At 41.3% G+C, this 20,265-nt stretch overlaps 1 protein-coding gene across 1 annotated transcript in view; it reads right to left on the reverse strand.

Moving 5' to 3' along the window:
* LOC121961330 (IQ motif and SEC7 domain-containing protein 3-like) overlaps positions 1-20,265 on the reverse strand; it is a 126,038-nt gene that overhangs the window by 61,016 nt on the left and 44,757 nt on the right. Inside the window, 1 exon segment of the mRNA XM_088072630.1 lies at positions 1,355-1,913. Within this exon segment, the coding sequence (XP_087928756.1) occupies positions 1,355-1,913 (559 nt within the window).

The following is a 20,265-nucleotide window of genomic DNA, read 5'->3' on the forward strand; positions in this document are numbered from 1 at the left end:
AAAGTTATAAAAGAGAGAAAAGCTGCAAATCCATAAAATCAAAAAGCTGGAGTTAGCAAAGCTTGGCATTTCTGCTTGGAAAGGACTTAAAGAGGAACTGCAACAGTCTAGTTTTGCACTTACACAAAGCTGGGGGACATATGCAAGACAGATCAAAAAAGAATGGTCTAAACTGAAGCAGGACAGGCCAAGATATTCAAACTCGTAGTCCCTAATATACATCAGGAGGCCAAAACACTGGATCCTACATTTCCCACATTGCAACTGAAGCCTAGGCTGAGATAACCCTGATGATGTCATTATGACATCATCAGGGTCTTAAAACACCGTAAGGCCACAGAAGACACTGCAGCTGTGTCACGGCTGTGACGTGGTACTATTTAAGACGAGTGAACTTAACTTCATGTGTAAAATCAACAAAGTGCCCCTTTGAAATATTATTTATAACAACAATTAAGCTCTAATGATATTATTCACCTAGCTAAACATCTAAGATACAGAAAAATGTTCAGGAGCACACTGGGAGTTACACCCAAACTTGCCGCCTTACCTGGTTGCAGATCCATGGACTGGAGAATGTCGGTTAGATGGATGATTATGAATGGCGAATGTTTGATGGTTCTTGAAATGGAGATGGTTATGTAATGATTTCCAAGCCCCTGATGAACACGGTGATAAGAACACAAACATGAGAACATGGAAACGCATGTTAAAACACAGTTCATAGACACGTCGGTCTCGGACAAAATCGGTTTAACCGCAGGAAGATGAGAACAGATAACGGTCACATGCTTTTTATTCTCCATGGAAATGGGGGCTTTTTCATCATCCAGAGGATCTCATATAGCAGCAGAGAAGTCAAAAGGCTTTTCATTCATGCAGATACAACTTGTGTGCGCATTGTCTTTATTTTACCCCGATGTGTGTACGCATAGTTGCTGATATAATACAGTGTATAAAACCCTAAAAACTCAACAACACAGCAGTAAAATATCTCCAGAGACCAAAAGAACACATTCACAGTCCAAATTTGGTGAAAGACGAAACCGTGTGAGGATGTTGATGAGACGATGGCATGGAAATGACAATGATGGTTTATGACAATGAAGAAAAAAAAGCTCATCATTAGTTTGGAAAGTCTAAAAGTGCCAACAATCCGACAAACGACGAAGAATTGAAAAGTAAGAATGAAACAGCGGCTTTTATCCCGAGACCACAAATCTTCCTCCTCAGACAGAAACATCACAAACATGTCAGACCACAAGACGCACAATACACATAAGCCAAGCTCCTCCCCTCACCCAAACAACACACCAACCCCTCACCCCCTCCCCCGTCCCCAACACAACCCTACCTGCTTATTTTTGAGGTCAAGCGAGAGCTCATAGTCGGAGGTGGCGGAGTGCGAGCCGGCCCCGTTGCGCTGCACCCTCAAGGGCGAGGCTGTGTGATGCAGGCTGGCTCTTCTCCCTGCCCCACCTCCTTTAGCTCCTCCCCCTTCCTCCTCCTCTTCCTCCTGTGCTGCCTCGCCCTGCTCGGCCTGTGCCTCATCTCCCTCTTGCTTTGTCTTCGCCTCCACAACTTCTTCCAGCGTTTCCTTCTCTTGCTCCACCACTGTCTGCTCCTCTCCGCAAGGCGAAGGTGGTTTAGGGGCGTCCTGTGGCGCTTCCTCGCTCGGAGGCTCCACTTGTGGCTCGGGTTCCGGAGTGGGTTCGGGTTCGGGTTCGGGTTCTGGCTCAGGTTTGGTTTCGGGCTGTGGTTGGGGCTCAGATTGGGGCTGTGGCGGTTGAGTCTGTGGCTGTGTCTCTTGCTGCTGTTGCTCGGGCTGTGGTTGTGACTCGACCTCACTCTGCTGCTCCCCCTCTCCTCCCTTCCCTTCCTCCCCAATAGACGATTCTGGAGAAAGGTCATCGCTGCAGAAAGGAGGAGAAAACGCAGAGTGAGGTTGCTGCTGCATCCGTGGTGAGCTCTGACCTCTTCTCCAGGCTGCCTGGGTTAGTGGTAAGAAGTTGACCCTTTTTTTTTCTCTGTATGACCTCTCTCACTCTGCTACCAAGTGTGTGCAGGGCCAGTTCATCTGTCTACCTGCTCTGTTCTGTCTGCTTGTCTTGTCTGTCTAGACACTGACAGACAGTGAAACAAGGTAAAAAAAAAAAGTGTACAGAACAGCTGACAAAACCACAGTGTACAAGAGTGAAAAAAAGATCAAAAGCGATTATTTATTTCAGCAAAATCTTCAGAGGAGAAAATGTGAAAAAACAAGAAAGTTGACAGCCAATAGTGACACAAACACACACCCAGCACACACACAGACATGAGGGGACAGTCATGCAGCTAATACAAACGCCTCTACGCCTTTTAGACCCAATGTGTGCTCCTAGTATATGTGTGAATAGTTGCGTGTATGCGTGTTAGTGTGGGAGGTAGCTGGTGTAATAAAACAATAATGTGAAACACAAAGGGAAGGTAGGAATCTGTATTGATCTGTTTCTTTTTTTATAGCTATCTCATTTCTGTGTTGCAGTTTTAGTGGTAAAAAAGCTGAGTTACCCCTTTTCTTACTTTCTTTGTCTCTGTCTTTTTGTTTTGTGTCTTTACTCCTTTAACATGATGGCCTTGAGTTAAATCATTCCTGTCAGTCTATGACTCGCTGTAATGTTTCTATGCGGATGGTGTCATGCACGCATTAAATATAAGTCTGGCTTTGCAGTATAGGCTCTTCCAGCCTGGTCTGGAAGTCATCAAATACCATTACTTTGTCTCACCTGTTGGTGTCTGAAACCAACAGGTCTGGACTCGAGTCTCGTGACTTGAACTTGAGTCACAAGGCACAAATTTGATTTAACTGTAGACTTGACAGAATCAAAAATAACTTACAACTAGACTTGGACTTTAACACCAGTGACTCGTGACTTCATTTGTACTTGACTTTTCACTTGAAAATACTTGAAAAAGTGTGATTTTAACAGTATGTCACGAATCAGTTAATTTCCCTTTATTTCCTGAATCAACTACTGTTATCGCTATTAATTTCCAACAAGCTGACACTTAATTACTGAAATCATCCACTTCAATCTGACAGCATGCAGTCAAGTTGCAAGAGAGAACCATAAAGAACCAACGTGGCGTTACTGAGCACCAGTTTGAAAAAGATGAAACCATAGATACATTTGAAATCCTCATCGAAATATTACAGACTTCCAACAAATAAGTACAATTTTTAAAAAAGCGTTTATGATTTTTGTAAAGATAATATAATATTAATCTGCTGCATTTTGATTTGTTTAGGACTCGAAACTCAAAGTTAATGACTCTTCAGTCTTGACTCAGGACTTGCATGCAAAGACTTAAGACTCTTCATGTTTAACGGTGCTGCGGTAACAGTGAGTCTAATGTGTGGTAGTGGCAGTAGTGTGAGCAGGTGAGGTGTGTGTTTTTGTATCTTCAGAGCTCCAATTGCAACTTTTCAGTCATATTTTGTGACCACGAAGCACCAGTGTGACCTGCAAATCTGTGTGTTAAATGAACTCAAGCGTGTCAGTTGATCTCGAGCTATCAGTGAATGAATCCTCATGTTTAAAAGCGTGGCGGTATTAGTGTAGCCCTTGAAAATCAAAGTGCCATGTGTTCTGCTTTGATTATTTAATTATAACATGAGTCTACTACATTTATCTCACTTATGACAGTACTTTATTTTAATTCATTTGAAAAGAATTTTATTAAACTTAATTATAACAGTATTTTATATAACTTTGTCATATGGCAGTAGCTTTTTTGTTTAACTTTATTGTGACTGTAGTTCTTTTACTTTAGTACTTTGCATTAATTTAGAAGAGATTTTTCAAAATCTCATGATATATATTGTATATCGCAATATTTCCCAAAAGTATCGCAATACACAACTGTTTTCCTTCCCCTAGCATTTCTCATGTCACCCTGGTTCATTCCCGGTTTAGTTTTTGTAATCTTGCATTTTACTTGGATTTTGTTTAATTTGTTCTATGCAATAATAATATCATTATACCAGTGGAGTAAAATAGTCTCAAAATGATAATAATATCAATTATCTGAATTATTTATGAGACAGTACATCATCTAGCAGAAATAGTTATGATGATAGGCCTAATCAGCATTGTGTGAACTTGTTTGGCAAAGGCTTGAATGTAATGGACTGTCATTTCGATGCAAAAGCCCCACACTCAAGCTTTAAGCATTAGCAGATTTTCCTGAAGTATCCTTCTGAATTGGAGCCAGGTTTACACACTAGTTGACAGTGTGATAACAGCAAGGCATGTTATTACCCAGATTAAGATAAGACTTTTTCTCCCCTCTTATTGGATACGGTGATAAGACTGGAGTCAGTGAGCATAAAATCAGGACACTCAGGCTGCTGCCATATGCAGAGAGCTGCAGAGAAACATCAGCATGATTCTCCCCAGAGGGGGAGGGGACTTCAGAGAAACAACAAACTTTTTTGTCTAAACAGAAATCTGTGCGTTTGCAGAAGTTTCAAGAACAAGTTAAAAGACTTTACCGGGGGAGGAAATGCAGCTTCTACATACCTACCTAATGTATGTGTGTATTCTTGGCTAAAAACCTGCTGTTTTTAAAGCAGAAATGCGTATCAGTGTGTACATCTGCTTACTTCCTGTTCTAGTCCAGAGTTTTGCGTGTACGCAGCCTTAAATCTGCAGAAAAACAGATTTGTGTGCAGCAAAATCCCGTCTTCTTCCTCTTACCGCACAGGAGGCTCACTTCTCATTTTCATCACACATGGCAGCACATAAGCTTGAGGAGAAAGTATCTTTAGCGGGGATATAGCTGGGTCTGCAACTTCTAAAATAGAGCTTGCATGAGTGTATGAATAATGAATAGAGAAATAAAGTCTTCTGCTCTGACACTCAGCTTGCAGGTGAGCTTTTTTTTTTCCTGCGCGAAAAAATAGACCTGCCTGGAAAAACAGAGAACTTCTTAGGAGTCGTTCTGCAGCCGACCGTCTCCGCTCAAAATGTTTCTGCTTCATTGTTGTGAATCTAAATGTTCCCTATTTGCATTTTGCAGGAGCCCTTGTTCTGGTGAGAGATAATCTGACAACCAGTAGGCTATGTGCGGCTGGATTTAAGTCAAATACTGATAAGGGAACCAAAAAGAAGTTACACACGCTGTGGGAAAGGTGCTCAAAGGGGATTATTTGTGAGAGGACACAGTGAAAAAAAAAAAAGAGAATCACCATATGAAATGACTGATAACGTAATATATGCATGTGTATTTATTTATGTAAAGCAGTTATTGTAAACAACTTCACTTTCCTCCAGCCTGTGAGTCTGTCACACACGCTTCCTTTCTGCATATCAACTTCTCTCGCCCTCATTCCTTTCATCCATTTTGTCAAGCGTGCTGTCATCCTCTCTGTCCAACGGTCCCTCTCTCTCACACACACACACGCAGCCTCCCTGCCACTCCGTCCTCCACCAGGTAAGGAGATTGAGCAGTTCCAGGTGTCAATGTGACTGACGAGGCGGAGACAAGCCCTAGATGCTACCTCTCTCTCTCTCTTTCCTCTCATCTTTCCATACGTCAGTACTGAAGACGGATGAGCGCGGCGGCCTCCGTGCGTTCCACCCAGAATATAATTATGGTGCGCTGACGTTTCCTGCTCACTCTGCCATGAGTGCTAACCTGCTGGTACTGTAGTCTGATGTGAGCTCAGGTCTGTGTGTTTAGTGGCATGTGTTGTGTTGTACTGTCTCGCCTGAGTATTAACTTGCAATACAACATTGATTTGAAACGGGAAGCATGAGAGCAGGCTTTATTGTGCTTCTGGCAGCACACACTTTCCATATGTGCAGCCTTTGCAGCTGTAAGAATCACGTGTGTCATTTTGCAGCATTGCAGGGATTTGAAACATACTATATTTATACAATGTGTTCGCATGTGCAGTTTATAATCTGCTTTCTATGAATGTGTGTGTGTGTGTGTGTGTGTGTGGGTGGGTGTGGGTGTGGGTGTGGGTGTGTGTGTGTGTGTGGGTGTGTGAGCAGAGGCCCTTTTTTGCACTGACAAAATAAATCTTCTGTAGCAACTGACCAACCCAACGTTAAAATACTCAATTATAAAAATAAGTCTTACCAGCAAAATGTGCATAATGTATCAAAAAAGTACCTGTTCTGCAAAACAAAAATTTGATTGATACATCATATACCTCATTAGATTTTCACTGCTGATGCATCTGTGTGTCAGCAGCATTTCGCTGTTGTAGCTGATCAAGATGTAGTGAGTTTTGATTACTTAAAAGGAGAAATGTGTAGGATTTTGTGGCATTTAGCGGTGAGGATTGCAGACTGCAACCAGGTGAAATTTCTTCTGTGTGCCAAACGTCAGGTCAAAGGTTAGATTTCCTTCAGTGTTTATTGTATGGGAGTTTTTTTTTTTTGTCCGGGAGCTGAATTATCTTTCTCACCCAAGTACACTGACCCAGTAATTTAAGCCAGTAAAGACACTAAATTAAGCGGTTTCATGATAAAACAATCAGACCTTTTCTGAAGTCATAGAGGGGCTGGTGATTACAGTGGCTGATGTGAAAACACGACTGGCCCTTTCTACAGCCAGTGTCACGTTTGTCCATTCTGGGCTACTGTAGAAACATGGCAGTGCAACACTGTGGACAAGGACCCGCTCCCTATGTAGACATAAACAGCTCATTCTCAGGAAATGAAGACAAAAGATTTTTATTTTCATGGAATTATAGACAAAGTCAACAAGTCCTCAAAATTAAAGGTGCAATTTGTAAGATATGGCCAGAATTTAAGATGAAAACATTCAAAAAGTGAACTAATATTATCAACGGAATGTGAAGAAGTAAATGTTTTGATGTTAAGTTAAAGACAACCATATATTGTGTTGCAGAGATATCTACTGAAATAAGCATACTAACTAGCTAGCCCCAGCCCGTCCTGTCCAGTAATACAACTGTTACCTGAGAGGTGAAAGTGAGTCATGGCGGTGTCATCCAACATGAGAAGACGAAGAAGTAGAGCTACCCTGATGGCTCGTCAATAAAGTAGAACAATTGGACAAATATTTCAGCTAACCATGATTGGCTAAGTGCATTGCCGGTTGTAGTTTGTTAGTTTGTTTGTTTGTTTTAAGAAAAACTGCATGTATAGCCAGAATATTTGCTGTGTTCAAGTTTTCTTTGATGCTAGTATCCAGCAGCCAGATGCGGGATTTTTTCTTTCCACGTATCCTCATACAATGTTTGTATGATATCCTACACCCAATGAATGGCATTACGTTTGCGTTAAAAATGACTTAAAGTTCACACTGTTGTCACTACAGTTTATAGGGGAAAGTCCTGTGTTTTGTAGGGCTGTACTCGACTCAGAGTTATATCAGTTAAAACAGATTTGGCTGTTCAATACGGAAATTTGATGATTTGTCTTTATTCCATTGGCCTTTAAAGTATTAAAGTTTGAATGGGTCCAGTGTGACAGCAGAAATCATGTACACAAGCTAATGGAGCTAACAGTGGATCAGATAGATGCAACATTTTTTTGCCAATGCTAGATATCAGGCAAAAGTCAGAGACCGGGTTGTATTATGTTGCTGTAAGCTTTAAGTTCAACACTTCTAAGCAGAAAAAAACATAATGTTATCTCTTAACCCAACGTGCAGGGTCTTGGGTGCCGCTGCACCATGCACACAGCTGCTTGTAACGAAGAGTAGTGTGAAAGTTAAGAGCGTTCACTCCGCAGCAAAATTCTGGGGACCAAAACGTCCCCAGAAGCACACTGCACAGCACGCCGACTAGCCAAAACCAAAAAAGAACAACTGCTCAACTTGAAGCTATCTCAGTCGACTTCCAAAAGGCAGCCCTGGTGTTTCATAACCCATCCACCAGCCCAACTTCCAACCTTGCCTTACAGCTTCTTTTATCATTTTTATTATTTCCTCCTGTCATCACAACATTGTTCACCTATACACAAATTACTGGCCCAAAATTATGTCGGAAATGTCTAAAATTTTGGTGAATTGCTTTTTATTGTAAAAGGTACCAACAGTGCATGGAGACTTAGCCTGTACCTCATGCACTGGATGAAAACTAAATGGCTAAATAGACACTTGAACTGTTTTACATTTATCTCATCATGTATTCAACAGCCAGGGCGAGCGGCTCCGCTGGGAGGATGGGTAAAATACTGATAATATTGAGCCCCAGTGCTGACTACAGCCGCTGAGCATCTGTTGGACCATGTGTAGAGGTGATGACATCTGACATGAAGACCACCGTCTTTATGCAGGAGGTCCGCTGATTATGTCTTCAGCGTGAACTCAGTCGCTGTGGGCTCCTTCGACTTTCATTCACCTTGATCGCGCAGCTTTTGCCGCGTCATCACCATGGAGGTGTAGAGACGAGATATCGCGCAGTGTGACTAGTGGGGGTTCAAAGGGTCTATCCTCTTGTGGACCTCAGCCAAAGAGTTGCTGAAGAGGGCATTATGTGAGGAAAACCACATCAGCAGAAGTCATAGCAAATGAGATCCCAGAAGAAGCTGCTCGCTGCCATGATTTCTTGCTCGAGAAAGTAGTTTTCTTTCAATCTTAGACATGGGTTTTATGTTTTTCCCTTATAGAAGAATGATTTATTTGTAGCCAACATGAGCTCATTGTACTTTCCTTCTATTTTCTGCCTGTCAGAGACATTCCTTGTTAAAACCAGGCAGGAATCTGCTGTCTTGTTCCCGTTTCCCCTATATTCTCACACAACTCATCGAGAATTAATCAGTTCATCAGGCAGAACACAAGGGCAGACCGGAGAGCAGAAGCCTCTGCATAAATAAGCATATTTCTTTCTTCCGATGCATGCAGAGGGTAATGTATGGGGTAAATCTGCTGAATACATCACCCGAGTGTATTTAAAATTCATCACAAGCAGGAAAAACATGACGTAGTGCCACGTGCACAGCTGCGAATTCACATGGCAAAAAAGTCAAAAGTAAGCCACTAGAAAGGCACAGATATGGGTGCTTGTTTGGCACTATTTCTCTTTCGACTGCAAATATTTTTTATTCATGTTAGAAGCTCTCCACTGAAAAATAAATAAATAAAATAAAACACTATTAATATGCACACTGTGGGCTTCAAATTAGCATCAAAAAGACTGCGGTACTCTCTAATCACGAGGTCAAGTTGAGTCATTTTTCTTCACTGTTAAAGAGTACATAACATAATTTCCTCCCTCTTCATTAATCTATGGCGTGACCTCTCGTTAACCTCCATGTGAACACGTATTTACAGGGACACACCATTGACTTTCACTTATTTTGTGTCACTTTTAAAATGTAGAATGGTGTGAGTGGTCAGGGCTGCAGTGGGAGAAGTGTGTGTTTGTGTGTGTCTGTCTGTGTGGGGGTGGGGTGGGGGGGTGTGAGGATGACAGCGACACAGAGATGAAGCTCTGCAGCTCTGCAGTGAATGTCTGATCACTACAAATAATATTGATGAACCATAGATCTGTGATGCTAAAGGAAATCTCCTGCACATTTTACTCATGAGGATCAGTTTCCTGGTCATGGGAGTATGAACCGTTGGTTAAATAAGTTGTGTATTGGCTTTATGGTTCTGGAGTAACGTTCAGAGGACGTAGGGAGGCGCTGGAAGCAGTGTTTTTTAAAAGGGTGTTGAGATGTTCTTGGGGGGCGTTTGTGTGTTTCTGCTTTGTAATAGCAGTTTAGTGATGGACATGTTCACAATTGTATAACTTGCTTTTACCACCATCAGATGAAGACCAGGCATGTACGCAGCTTTTCATTGTTTGCTTTGGAACGGCACGCATCAAAGTGGGAAGCAATCCCACCTTAGAGAAACGCGAGCAATGGTACTCTACGGAGAAACAGAGAAAGGGGGACATCTCAAATGACGAGCAGCAGAGTCCCAAACGGAGCTCTGTGTCTGTCAGACAGTCTGAAGGGGAAACCAGGGCGCAGAGCGATAAGATGATGCACAGCAGACTATAGGACAGGACTTTTTGTTTTTTCTTAAAATATCACATATTCTCAGCTTCTCAAAGAACACAGAAAAGTTTTTGAACAATCTCGCTAAACACACATGAACTAAAGTCCAGGGGTTTATAAATGAATTATAACTAAATAGCATGCAACTGACAGGTGAAGTGCATTTAAAGAGGTTATTCAGTCAAACAAAAGACTACTTTATTACTACTTTATTACTAATACGTTTTCACTATAAATTGATGCTTAAATTTCAGCAGAATGCCGGACACCCAAAATGTGCTGCTTCATATGTGAAGGATAGTCTACTACTGCTTTTCCTCCAGTAGACACCACTGCCAAATTACAGCGCACTGATTTGCATTTGTTTAAGACTCATCAATATAAAATAAAACTTCTATTCACATGGCTTTGGGGCTCTCTTAAAAACTAATGAAAATTATATTCCAGTTGATAACTCTGATAAAATGTAATTTGGCATTCAATGACTTGCTTTTTAAATCATATAACAGAATAATAAGTGACATTAATGTTCAGTGAAGACAATTAGCCTACATTTAAACTGATGGGGAGTGATAAGGGACCTGGATAATAGATAGGGGGGCGCTGGTCCAAAAATGGTTGAGAACCACTGTTGTAGAGTTGAACCACTGTGGTTTAACAGTTTAAGAAGTGGACATTAAGGCAGGGCAGTCCTGAGGAAAGACAGAAATTTTGATATTACATTTTTGTTTCTGTGACTTTCAAAGGAAAATAGCTGATGTGAATTTCATAAAACAAATTCCTGCAAGCACTAGACAAAAAAACTCAGGGGATCAGTAGTCGGTAGGCATCATAAATGTCTGTGCCAAATTTGATGGCAATCCATTCTATAGTTGTTGAGATATTGCACGTTTTTTGAGAGTGTAATACAAGAGGACAGAAGCTTTAGAGAATAAAGGCCGGCAATAAACAGAAACAGTATCTCTCTGGAATCAAACGCATCCACCTGGGCCTCCTTTCATCAAGAGATGAAAAGCCACATACATCTTGTCTTTGAGTCTCTGATCCATGATCAAGGTCAAACAGAAACATACATCTGCTACCCACTCACATCTGCAGCACCCTGGCTCCTGTACAAACCACCATCTTGTTTCAAAGTCAACAAAAACGTCCCAAAAACGGACTAAGGAGCCATTTCACATGCTCTCTCCATATTGTGTAATCTCCAGAGAGCCAGCAGCATGTTCTTGGCCACACGTTGACTGAAGAAGCTTTTGTGTCGAATGGCTAACGAATATAGCCATGACATGTTTAAATCATGAGATAGACACTGGATGAGTCACATGGTTAACTGTATCTTTGCTTTTTTTTTCTTTCCCCTGCGGAGATGAAGTCAGAGCCTCTGTACTTGTGCGTGACTAAAAGCATGCTATAGGGGAAAGGTCATGTTAAATTATGAAATGGATTAGCCTATCCAGAGCACTATTCAGATTTACACTGGAAAATGGCCTATGATGTAATGAACTCCTCTCTCAGTAGAAAACTGGAAGAATGAGGTAATGAAGTGTTTTTCCCTTTAAAACTGATGCTCAGCAGATCTGCAGGAGATATTTTTAAAGCACTCAATCTTTTTGCAGCAGAAAATTATAGCTTCTGTCGTCTGTGTCATCGCTTCATGACCTTATGTGCACTGCAAACGTTATATTTCGCCTAGTTACACCAGTATTATTATAAAGTAATCACATTTTTGTGGTCAGAGGTCACTGTGACCTTGCATCCCCCTCATTCTCGTGAACACAATATCTCAAGAACGCCTTGGTGGAGTTTCCTCAAATTTGGCACAAACATCCATAATTACTCAAGTATGAAGTTATTAAAATTTGGTGGTCGAAGATCAGATGTCAAAGTCACTGTTAGCTCACAAAACATGTTTTTGGCCATAACTTAAGAATTCATATCAAACTATGACAGAATTTCACACAAATGTCTAATAAGATATGAGGATTAAAGTTATTACATTTTATATCCAACTTCACTGTGACATCATAATGTTATTTAAAAAAAAAACCTTTTCTGGCCATTATTAACATCATAAACCAGGAACAGAAGGGGAGACATTTGGTCAGATACCAAATTGGTGACACTAATGTTGGGTGCCCACTTGAAACTGTGCAAGTTTTTTTTCTTCTGACACAAATTCAATACTTTAATCAATTATTTAGGTCATTGACTTACATGACTTTATAGCTTCAGTTGAAACATCTAAATATTCTCTGAGAAATCACAAACATGAAAAATACCAGTATAGACACTGGCAGACTATTCCTGTTGCAGAGTTCAAGAGTTCATAGTTGGATAAACGTAAAATATGCATGGAGTAACTATGCCAGACACAGCTAACTTTACCCTGTGAAATTCACCTTGAGCATACATGCAGTGATTAATGATAGGTGGCTTCCTCTTTGCGCTCTCTGTTCGCCTCATGTGATCAATCCTGCAGTGATGGATTGGTTATGGAGATGCCAATCAATAGTGTGCTCACTTGGTCGAGACAACACAGCTCATAAATATCAGTATTTAGCAAGAAGGAGGCATAGAGATGAGAAGGAAACAGGCATAAAAGAGAGGCTGTTCTGTATTTTTATATGTAATCCATACATTTTAAGCATTGTCTGAGGTCACTGTCGACCAGTTAATGCCTCTGAAAAGCAGAGAATCAGCCTTCAGCTCTTGTTAAAATCCCACGCAGGCGCTCAGTTCTTTTATGGTGAGCCGGTGATCGGTATCACAGGGTGAGCAGGTTGAGGTGAGGCTAAAAAACAAGCTGCGGCACACTCGGTTTCTTGCCTCCTGCTGTAAAAGGGTAGGCTTTTACTTATCGTGTTGAATTTTAAGACGAACGAGGATAGTCGCCCTGAAGGATTTAAGAACAAACTGCTTGCACATACAGTACGCAAGTATATACACACACAGACCATTATGACCACAGGCAGTCCCATGCAATGTCAATGAAACATCTTTCCAGCAACAACAGAGCACAGGGTATAAAAACAGGTTGGGCTCTTGAAATATGCAAGACAGGATTTCAAATTGAATCTCTTCAAAAGCCGATGCCCCGGGATGTGGATAAAATGGAGGGAGAGATAGAAAGAGAAAGAGGGAGAAAGAGAGAGACGGCAGTGGGGAAAATTGCATCGTAGATTTATGGTTGACACATGGCGAGTATACAGATATATATACACAGCCCAGTACTCATGGGCAGGACTTCAAGGATGGAGAATGACAGACCTTCATAGCATCATTCAATGTCACAGAATGTCATTTATAAAGCTGGTTGGATATCGTCCCTATCTGCTCAAAAATATGCTTCTATTCCACTTTTGGAGACATGCCTGAGTTACTAATTGAGGAAGTATGAAATCCGTAGAGCGACAAAGATATTGTTTTACGGGTCACAAGTCTGTCATGTCCATGTTGTTATGCACCAAAGTATTGCCATTTAAAAGTAAATAAAAACAACTGAGGGTGATAGGAGTGGAAATAGTTTTTCAGGTTTTTGATCATAAACCATTACCTCGCACAGCAGCTAGATTCTTGCAATTTTATGAGTTCATAAGAGAATTGCCTGATCATGAAATCACATGAAAATTGTCTGAATTGCCAGTTGCGCTACCCATGCAGATGTTGTGTCAAAGTGTGTTATCCAGTTGAATAGTGTTTCCCTTCTGTTAAAATGTGTAGCGCCCCCCTCTTTGGTTATTTAAAGGAAAAGGTTTTATCAGATGCCAAATGTACTGTCTTGTCTAATATTTTTAGGTATTGACTACTAACATGCTAATCTTATCCAAGTGCTTTAAGCTGCCTGTGATAGTAAAACAGTTACTTCATTTGTCCAGTATGACTATTTAACATTTTCAGATATATTCAGTGAAACTGAAAACATGTAAAGCATATGCAATAGCGGTTGTTAGAATGACATCATTCCTTATTTGAGCACTTCTAGCCTCCATAAACCTTACAATGCCATGTACAGTGCGTCCAGGACTTACAGCCTGCTTTAGATTGTCACTGTCGTTTTGTTTTTTTTCATGCTCATTTCCCTTCTTCTTGCTCTCATCTTGGTACACATAAGAATCACAATGCTATTTTTATACCTCGTGGCAATGGCAGCTTTTTATGGATGCCTTACAGAGATGCAGAAAGAAAAAGGATGTGTTCAAGAACAACAATGCCTGGAGAAAGGATTCGGCTGCTGCTTCGCCTCGTTGTGAGTGGAACAAACAATTGAGCCGTCCCCCCACCCCGATGATTTCACAAGCTAATTGCCTATTATGTGGCCCGTCAGGGGGAAATAACTGAGTTTTTTCCTTTTTTGGCTCACTTCTTTTTCACATATCTGAAAATATCCTCAGGCGGCTTCCCAATGCACGAGTGTCTTGTTTGAATTTGCATCTGTTAAGCAACACAGTTCAATACTTCAAGCATCACATGACAGAAGCTTTATAATGCTGAATCACAAGAGCGTGGAAAGAACTGGAGATAGTTCAGAAATATATGCAGTCTTACTTTTTCTCTAATTATAAAAGATATTAAACAAAACTGCTGTGCACACAGTGTATGAGCGTATTGATTCAACTGCTCTACAGCAGCTTGCTGCAGTTGGCTTATTACAGAGATCAAGTTATTGGCTGAAAATGAGGAGAAACTAACAAATTGTAATTACTAAGGAGACTTCTCAGTGGGTCTTAAGAGAGAGAGAAAGAGATATTAAGGAGTGATGATACGACATCATGAGTGTCAGATGATTCAGCTAGTACAGTATTATAGTCATTGTAATTCACTGCACAGTGGTTATGATCAAAGTGCAGATTGTCACCCCAGTTAAATGTTGGCTGCGTGATCAAGAAGGCTGGAAAAGAGACGTGAAAGTGAAACAAAAGAGCTAAAGAAGTCACTGCTGCGAAATGATGGGGAAACTTTCGATTTGAGATCTCTCAGGAATGAGTTGGAAGAAAAAAATATGGTTTGAAATCAAGTTTTCAAGAGCTTTAGAGGTTGAGTGTATGGGATTTAGGGGGACATACAGGCAGAAAGTGAATATAAGCATGTTTTCTTTAGTGTATAATAAACCTGAAAATAAGAACTTGTAGATTGTTTTCATATCCTTAGCATGAGCTGCATATATTTACATAGGGAGCGGGTTGTCATCTACGGAGCTTGCCATGTTTCTACAGTAGCCCAGAACAGACAAACCAAACACTGGCTCCAGACAGGGCCATTCATGTTTTTGCATCAGCTATTGTAGTTAGCAGTCCTACCGCAAGAAGAGTGTCAGAAAAACACAGATTCTTTTAGTGTGAAACCGCTTCATTCTGTGTTTCTACCAGTTTAAATCACCAGGTCTGTTCGTTGTGGAGAGAAAGAGACCTCGGCACATAATTTGACTCCCACTGAAAACTTGTTAAACAATCAAGACTGAAGAAATTGGTGTGGGGAAGTCTGACTTCAATTGACTATTTGTTAAACCCCATGCCAGAACGGCCATTGCCTTTACATCTAAGAGGAGAGAGGGAATGAGTGGACAAATTCATGTTGGAAGCTGGAAGTTGCTTGAGAATATCCATGGACTCACTGCGATGTTGTGAAAATGGGATGGTGAGTGAATGAAGCTGTCGCAGCAGCAGAAAAGACCGATTCATAAATGCAACAGAAACGTTCACAGACAAGTCATGGAAAATGGAAATGAAACTGCTCAGTGTGGTGACGGCGACACCCGAAATACTAACACAGAACCAGATGCTGCGGGTGAGAAATTTGAGTGTTGAGGGATGACTTTGGATGACTGTATGAGTTCTCAAAGGATTATCAATACAGTACTGAAACTGATTGTCTAAGAGATTATACCCAAACAGAAGAGAAACAAGTGGAGGGGATGGACATATAACTTATCTCCAGAATGATTTAGACAGATATGATGGGAGGTGGGCTGAGATATGGAAATGGAAGATCAACTTGAGGTTATGGACAGATTCTAGCACGTTCGACAGGCAACCAGTGGGAAAAATCCTGTAAATGTGAGACACAAGCAAGGAACAAATTTACACTTTGTCATAAAGCTAAGGTCCTGACTTAAGTAATAGTAAGTCCATCTTTTTTTCTGAAATACTGGATTGAGTGACTAATTGTCAGCTGCTAAGGAAGCCTAACCATGCCATTAAATGGCTGTTAGCAGCAGTTATAAGTGTGTAGAAAATGTCTCGTAGCTGAGGAGAACTGCAGAGTCCGGTAATTTTCTGGGGGGTTCGTTTCCATGAGCAAATCCTTTCCCATTACATGTAGTCATTTGACGTACTTCTTATAATGCAAACACTGACCAGTGAACTCAGTCAACAACTGCATGTGTATTATATTTCCTTTGATTGCAGTTTTCTGCTCTATTTCTCTGTTTTGTAGGTGGGCTTGTTGTCCTATTTATCATACTGCACAGTCAACCAATAAAGCATTATATCTATTGGATGTAAGGCATTCATTTTGGTAGTGGCTGCTGACAATACATTTCTCATGCAATACTCTTGCCTTCTTGCCATATTTATGGATATAGATAATAAATGTGAGTTTGAGGCGTTCGTGATATAAATTGAATTACAATTCTTCATGAAACAAATGCTCTGCTGTGATATTTACAGTAAAATGTGATGCACTCTGCAGTTTTGTGTGTGACGTTAAAATAGTGCCGATATAACAGAAATGGAACACATCAATCCACTTCCTTACACTGCATTTCACCTTCAGCAACCTTAAAAGCCCGCTGATGATCGCTCTCTCTCTCACACACATACACACACGTCTCTGTCAGTAAAGGAAGCATACTTAACGCTGTCAGGGTGAAAGCTATCCTGTACATACAGAATGATCTGTTTGATCCATGTTAGAAGAAGAGATAACAGGACAAGACAGCACATTTGGCATCTGATAAAACACACTGTAAGCTCCTCAGCGTATTACACCAGAGTGGGCCTTGACGTCCGTAAACACACACACACACACATTTACAGACTCAGCACAGCGTAGCCAGATACTTAATGTACTCAAAAACAGCAGTTTCTCAGGGCTTGTCAAACCTTAATACAGGGGAACATGAGTCAAGCATGCACACATATCTGATAAATATACTACCAGCTGTTCACTGTGCGATACCACCAACAAGGCAGCCTCTTCTTACACTGTATTACCAGTCCACACCATTAATATACCTTTAATTTTGTTTGTTTGTTTTGTCAATGTAAGAAAAGACTGAATTGAGCTTATAGGGAAGCTAACTCGGCAGTATATAAAATAAGCGCTCATCAAAAGTCCAAGTGATGCCTGTAAACTTGTTGGACCTTGGCCAGCAAATGAGTGTTGAGTTTGAGAAACTCGTGGCAAGGAAGGAAGCCCAACACCTTTCACCTGCACACAGAATGCATTAACACAAAGCTTATTGTATAGACTGTTGAATAAGCTTCATTGTAAGCACACTTTAATCATTTTGCTGTTTGAAAATTGAAGATCTTTCCCTTTAAGTGTAGACAAATAGACGAGATAGGGTGCAAACCGACACACAAAGCCGATGGTCAGCCTCCAGTCAGTGTTTGGTCATCACTATGCACTCACCGTTGACACTTGTCGCCCCATTAGCAGCTCTCTTGTCAGATCCAGCATGGTAAATGAGTGCCAGAGACCGATTGTTTAGCACAATACATTAGAAGATAAACAAAGTGTTATATCATGTGAAGAAAAAAAAATTAGCCATTGAGCTCTTTAGCAGAAACAACGGTTTGTGTTAGCGTTTGCCATTTATCCATGCATGCATCTATTTTTATCCACTTATCCGGGGCCAGGTTGCAGAGGCACCAGTTTGCAGAGACACCAGTATGAGCAAGGTGCTCCATACATCCCTCTCCTCATGAACACTTTGCTTCTCTTTCTGGGGGATCCTGAGGCGATCCCCAGCCAAATAAGAAATGTAAACCCTTCAGCATGTTCTGGGTTAATCCCAGAGCCTCCTACCAGTTGGATGTGCCTGGAGCACCTCTATCAAGAGATGCCCAGGAGGCATCTGAATCCAGTGCCAGAACCACCTTAAGTGGCCTCTTTCGATGCAAAGGAGCAGCAGCTCTCCTCAGAGCTCCCTCTGGATGTCTAAACTCCTCACCCTATCTCTAAAACTGAGCCCAAAGACCCTTCGGTGGAAACTCATGTCTGCCACTTGTATCTACGATCTCATGCTTTTGGTCAGTACCCATAACTCATGACCATAAGTAAGGGTTTGGGACGTAAAAGGACCAGCAAATCAAGACATTTGCCTTTCGGCTCAGCTCCTTCACCATGATGGTCCAGTGCCACTAGACTGCCTGTCCATCCTCTGGTCCATTTTACCTTCCTTGAGAACCCTACAGTATCCTGTCAGTCTCCTGGTTTTCCTATCTAAATAGCAAAAACAGACTACTGCTGCCTGCTGGTATAGAGATTTATTTTCTCTCATACTGGTGCAGAACGTTTGGGCTAGTTGGCCGTTGGCTATCTTTGTGGTGTGTACAAGTGCAACTTTTTAACCAAGACACAGGTAAAGTTAGGTGAAGCAACAGTTGCCCTTAGTCGCAGCTTTGATGTCAGTATGTCAGGGCCTTAATGCCATGATGCTACCCCGAAAACTTTCTAACCTTTGTATTCCTCTGTGCTCTAAGAACATCACAGAACTTCCTGCTTTGGCACTGAATGCAAACACAGGTCATTTTGAACAACAAACGGCTAATGTTATGGATTTGTCTAGAAAAGACAGTCTCCATATTGTTTGCACGGACTCAAATGTGAAGGCATTTATTTCCCTTCCTACAGAGTTTATTCGTCACCAGCACTTGGCGCAACAAAAGGAAAAATCGAGACAGGAGGTTGTTTATTATAAGGCCGGAGCCGAGGCAGAAGAAGCATGGTCTGGCATCGTGCTCACTATTCACCCTTTGGCACGTTCTCCATTAACTGTCACCGCTCGCACACACACACATGCACACTCTCATACACTCCAAATCAGTCTCCCCTCATCGGTGAAATTGCTTTCAAAGGAAGGGTAAAAATAAATAACGTTTCACTGTTCATTCTATGGCGAAAAATAAAGTTAAGCCAGAAGGTGGCCAGCATTGTGTTTCCATTGACTCTCCACTAGAAAGTGGAGAGATGGCATGCTATCTCATCACGGGCCTGATAAGAGCGGCAGAAAATTCAATTACATCTCAGTGAAATGTGAAAGGTTTTTCTTCCAGAGTGAGGGCCCGTCCACGCCTGTGTGGACCTTCACGTTTAATCTTTTCTCTGACATTGGTCCTCTTTGGAGGTGATGTGCGCCGTTAGAGAGCGACCAGACTGGCTGGCAATGTTGAAGCACGTCTATCTCAAAGTGAGCTTACAGCACGGGGTTTCTGTAGGAGCAAACTAATGGTGCGTTTTATAGTTACCAAATGGGGTGAAAGAGGGAAATCAAAAAGAGAAGGACACCTGGTCTTCAATCATAAGTCTGACTTCAACAACAATGTCCTTTTAAGGTCAAAACCCTGCAATGAGAAGCTACATTAACTCTGAATGATCGTCAGTTGCTGACACTTTTTGTTCAAGGTTTCTCAAGGCGTCTTCATCTTGAAGGTTTCTGCATGGCTTCTGTTCAGCACTGAAGCGCAATTTTATTTTTTTTTATCAGACTTGCACCGCTGGGTCTGTTTTAACAAGTAACTCATTTTGACCACCCATCACCTCTTCAAAACAAGGCTTGAGCTGACAGGGGATGACACAGCCCAACATGCACACTGCAAAGATGACTCACACACACACACACACACAGTGGAAGTCATGGTAACGGCTGCACACTGTGCACAAAAGCATGACCGAGTGAAAAGGGATGCTCTCTGGAACGTTTCCTTTCATCAGCATTCAGTCGTCTGAAGGTGGACCATTCAGTTTCGTGAAATGAGGAAACACGAAAAGCAGCTGATATATTGTCATTCTTATGATACATCCGCCTTATTTTTAATGCTGATTACACATACTTGAAACGAAAAGATATAAAAAAAAGGAAAAGATATACTGAGAGGTCCAGTGTCTAAGTTTTAGGGCCATTTAGTAGCATCTAGCAGTCAAGATTGCAGATTACAACCAGCTGAAACTTCAATGTGCCAAGCATGAATTTTGGGTTAGTACTCTTTCAGTGTTTGTTGTTCAAGAGGTTTTTAGCATGCGCCAAATT

The sequence above is a fragment of the Plectropomus leopardus genome, chromosome 22, assembly GCF_026936395.1.
Source record: "Plectropomus leopardus strain MGB_pleo_1.0 chromosome 22, ASM2693639v1, whole genome shotgun sequence".
NCBI classification, from domain to species: Eukaryota; Metazoa; Chordata; class Actinopteri; order Perciformes; family Serranidae; genus Plectropomus; species Plectropomus leopardus.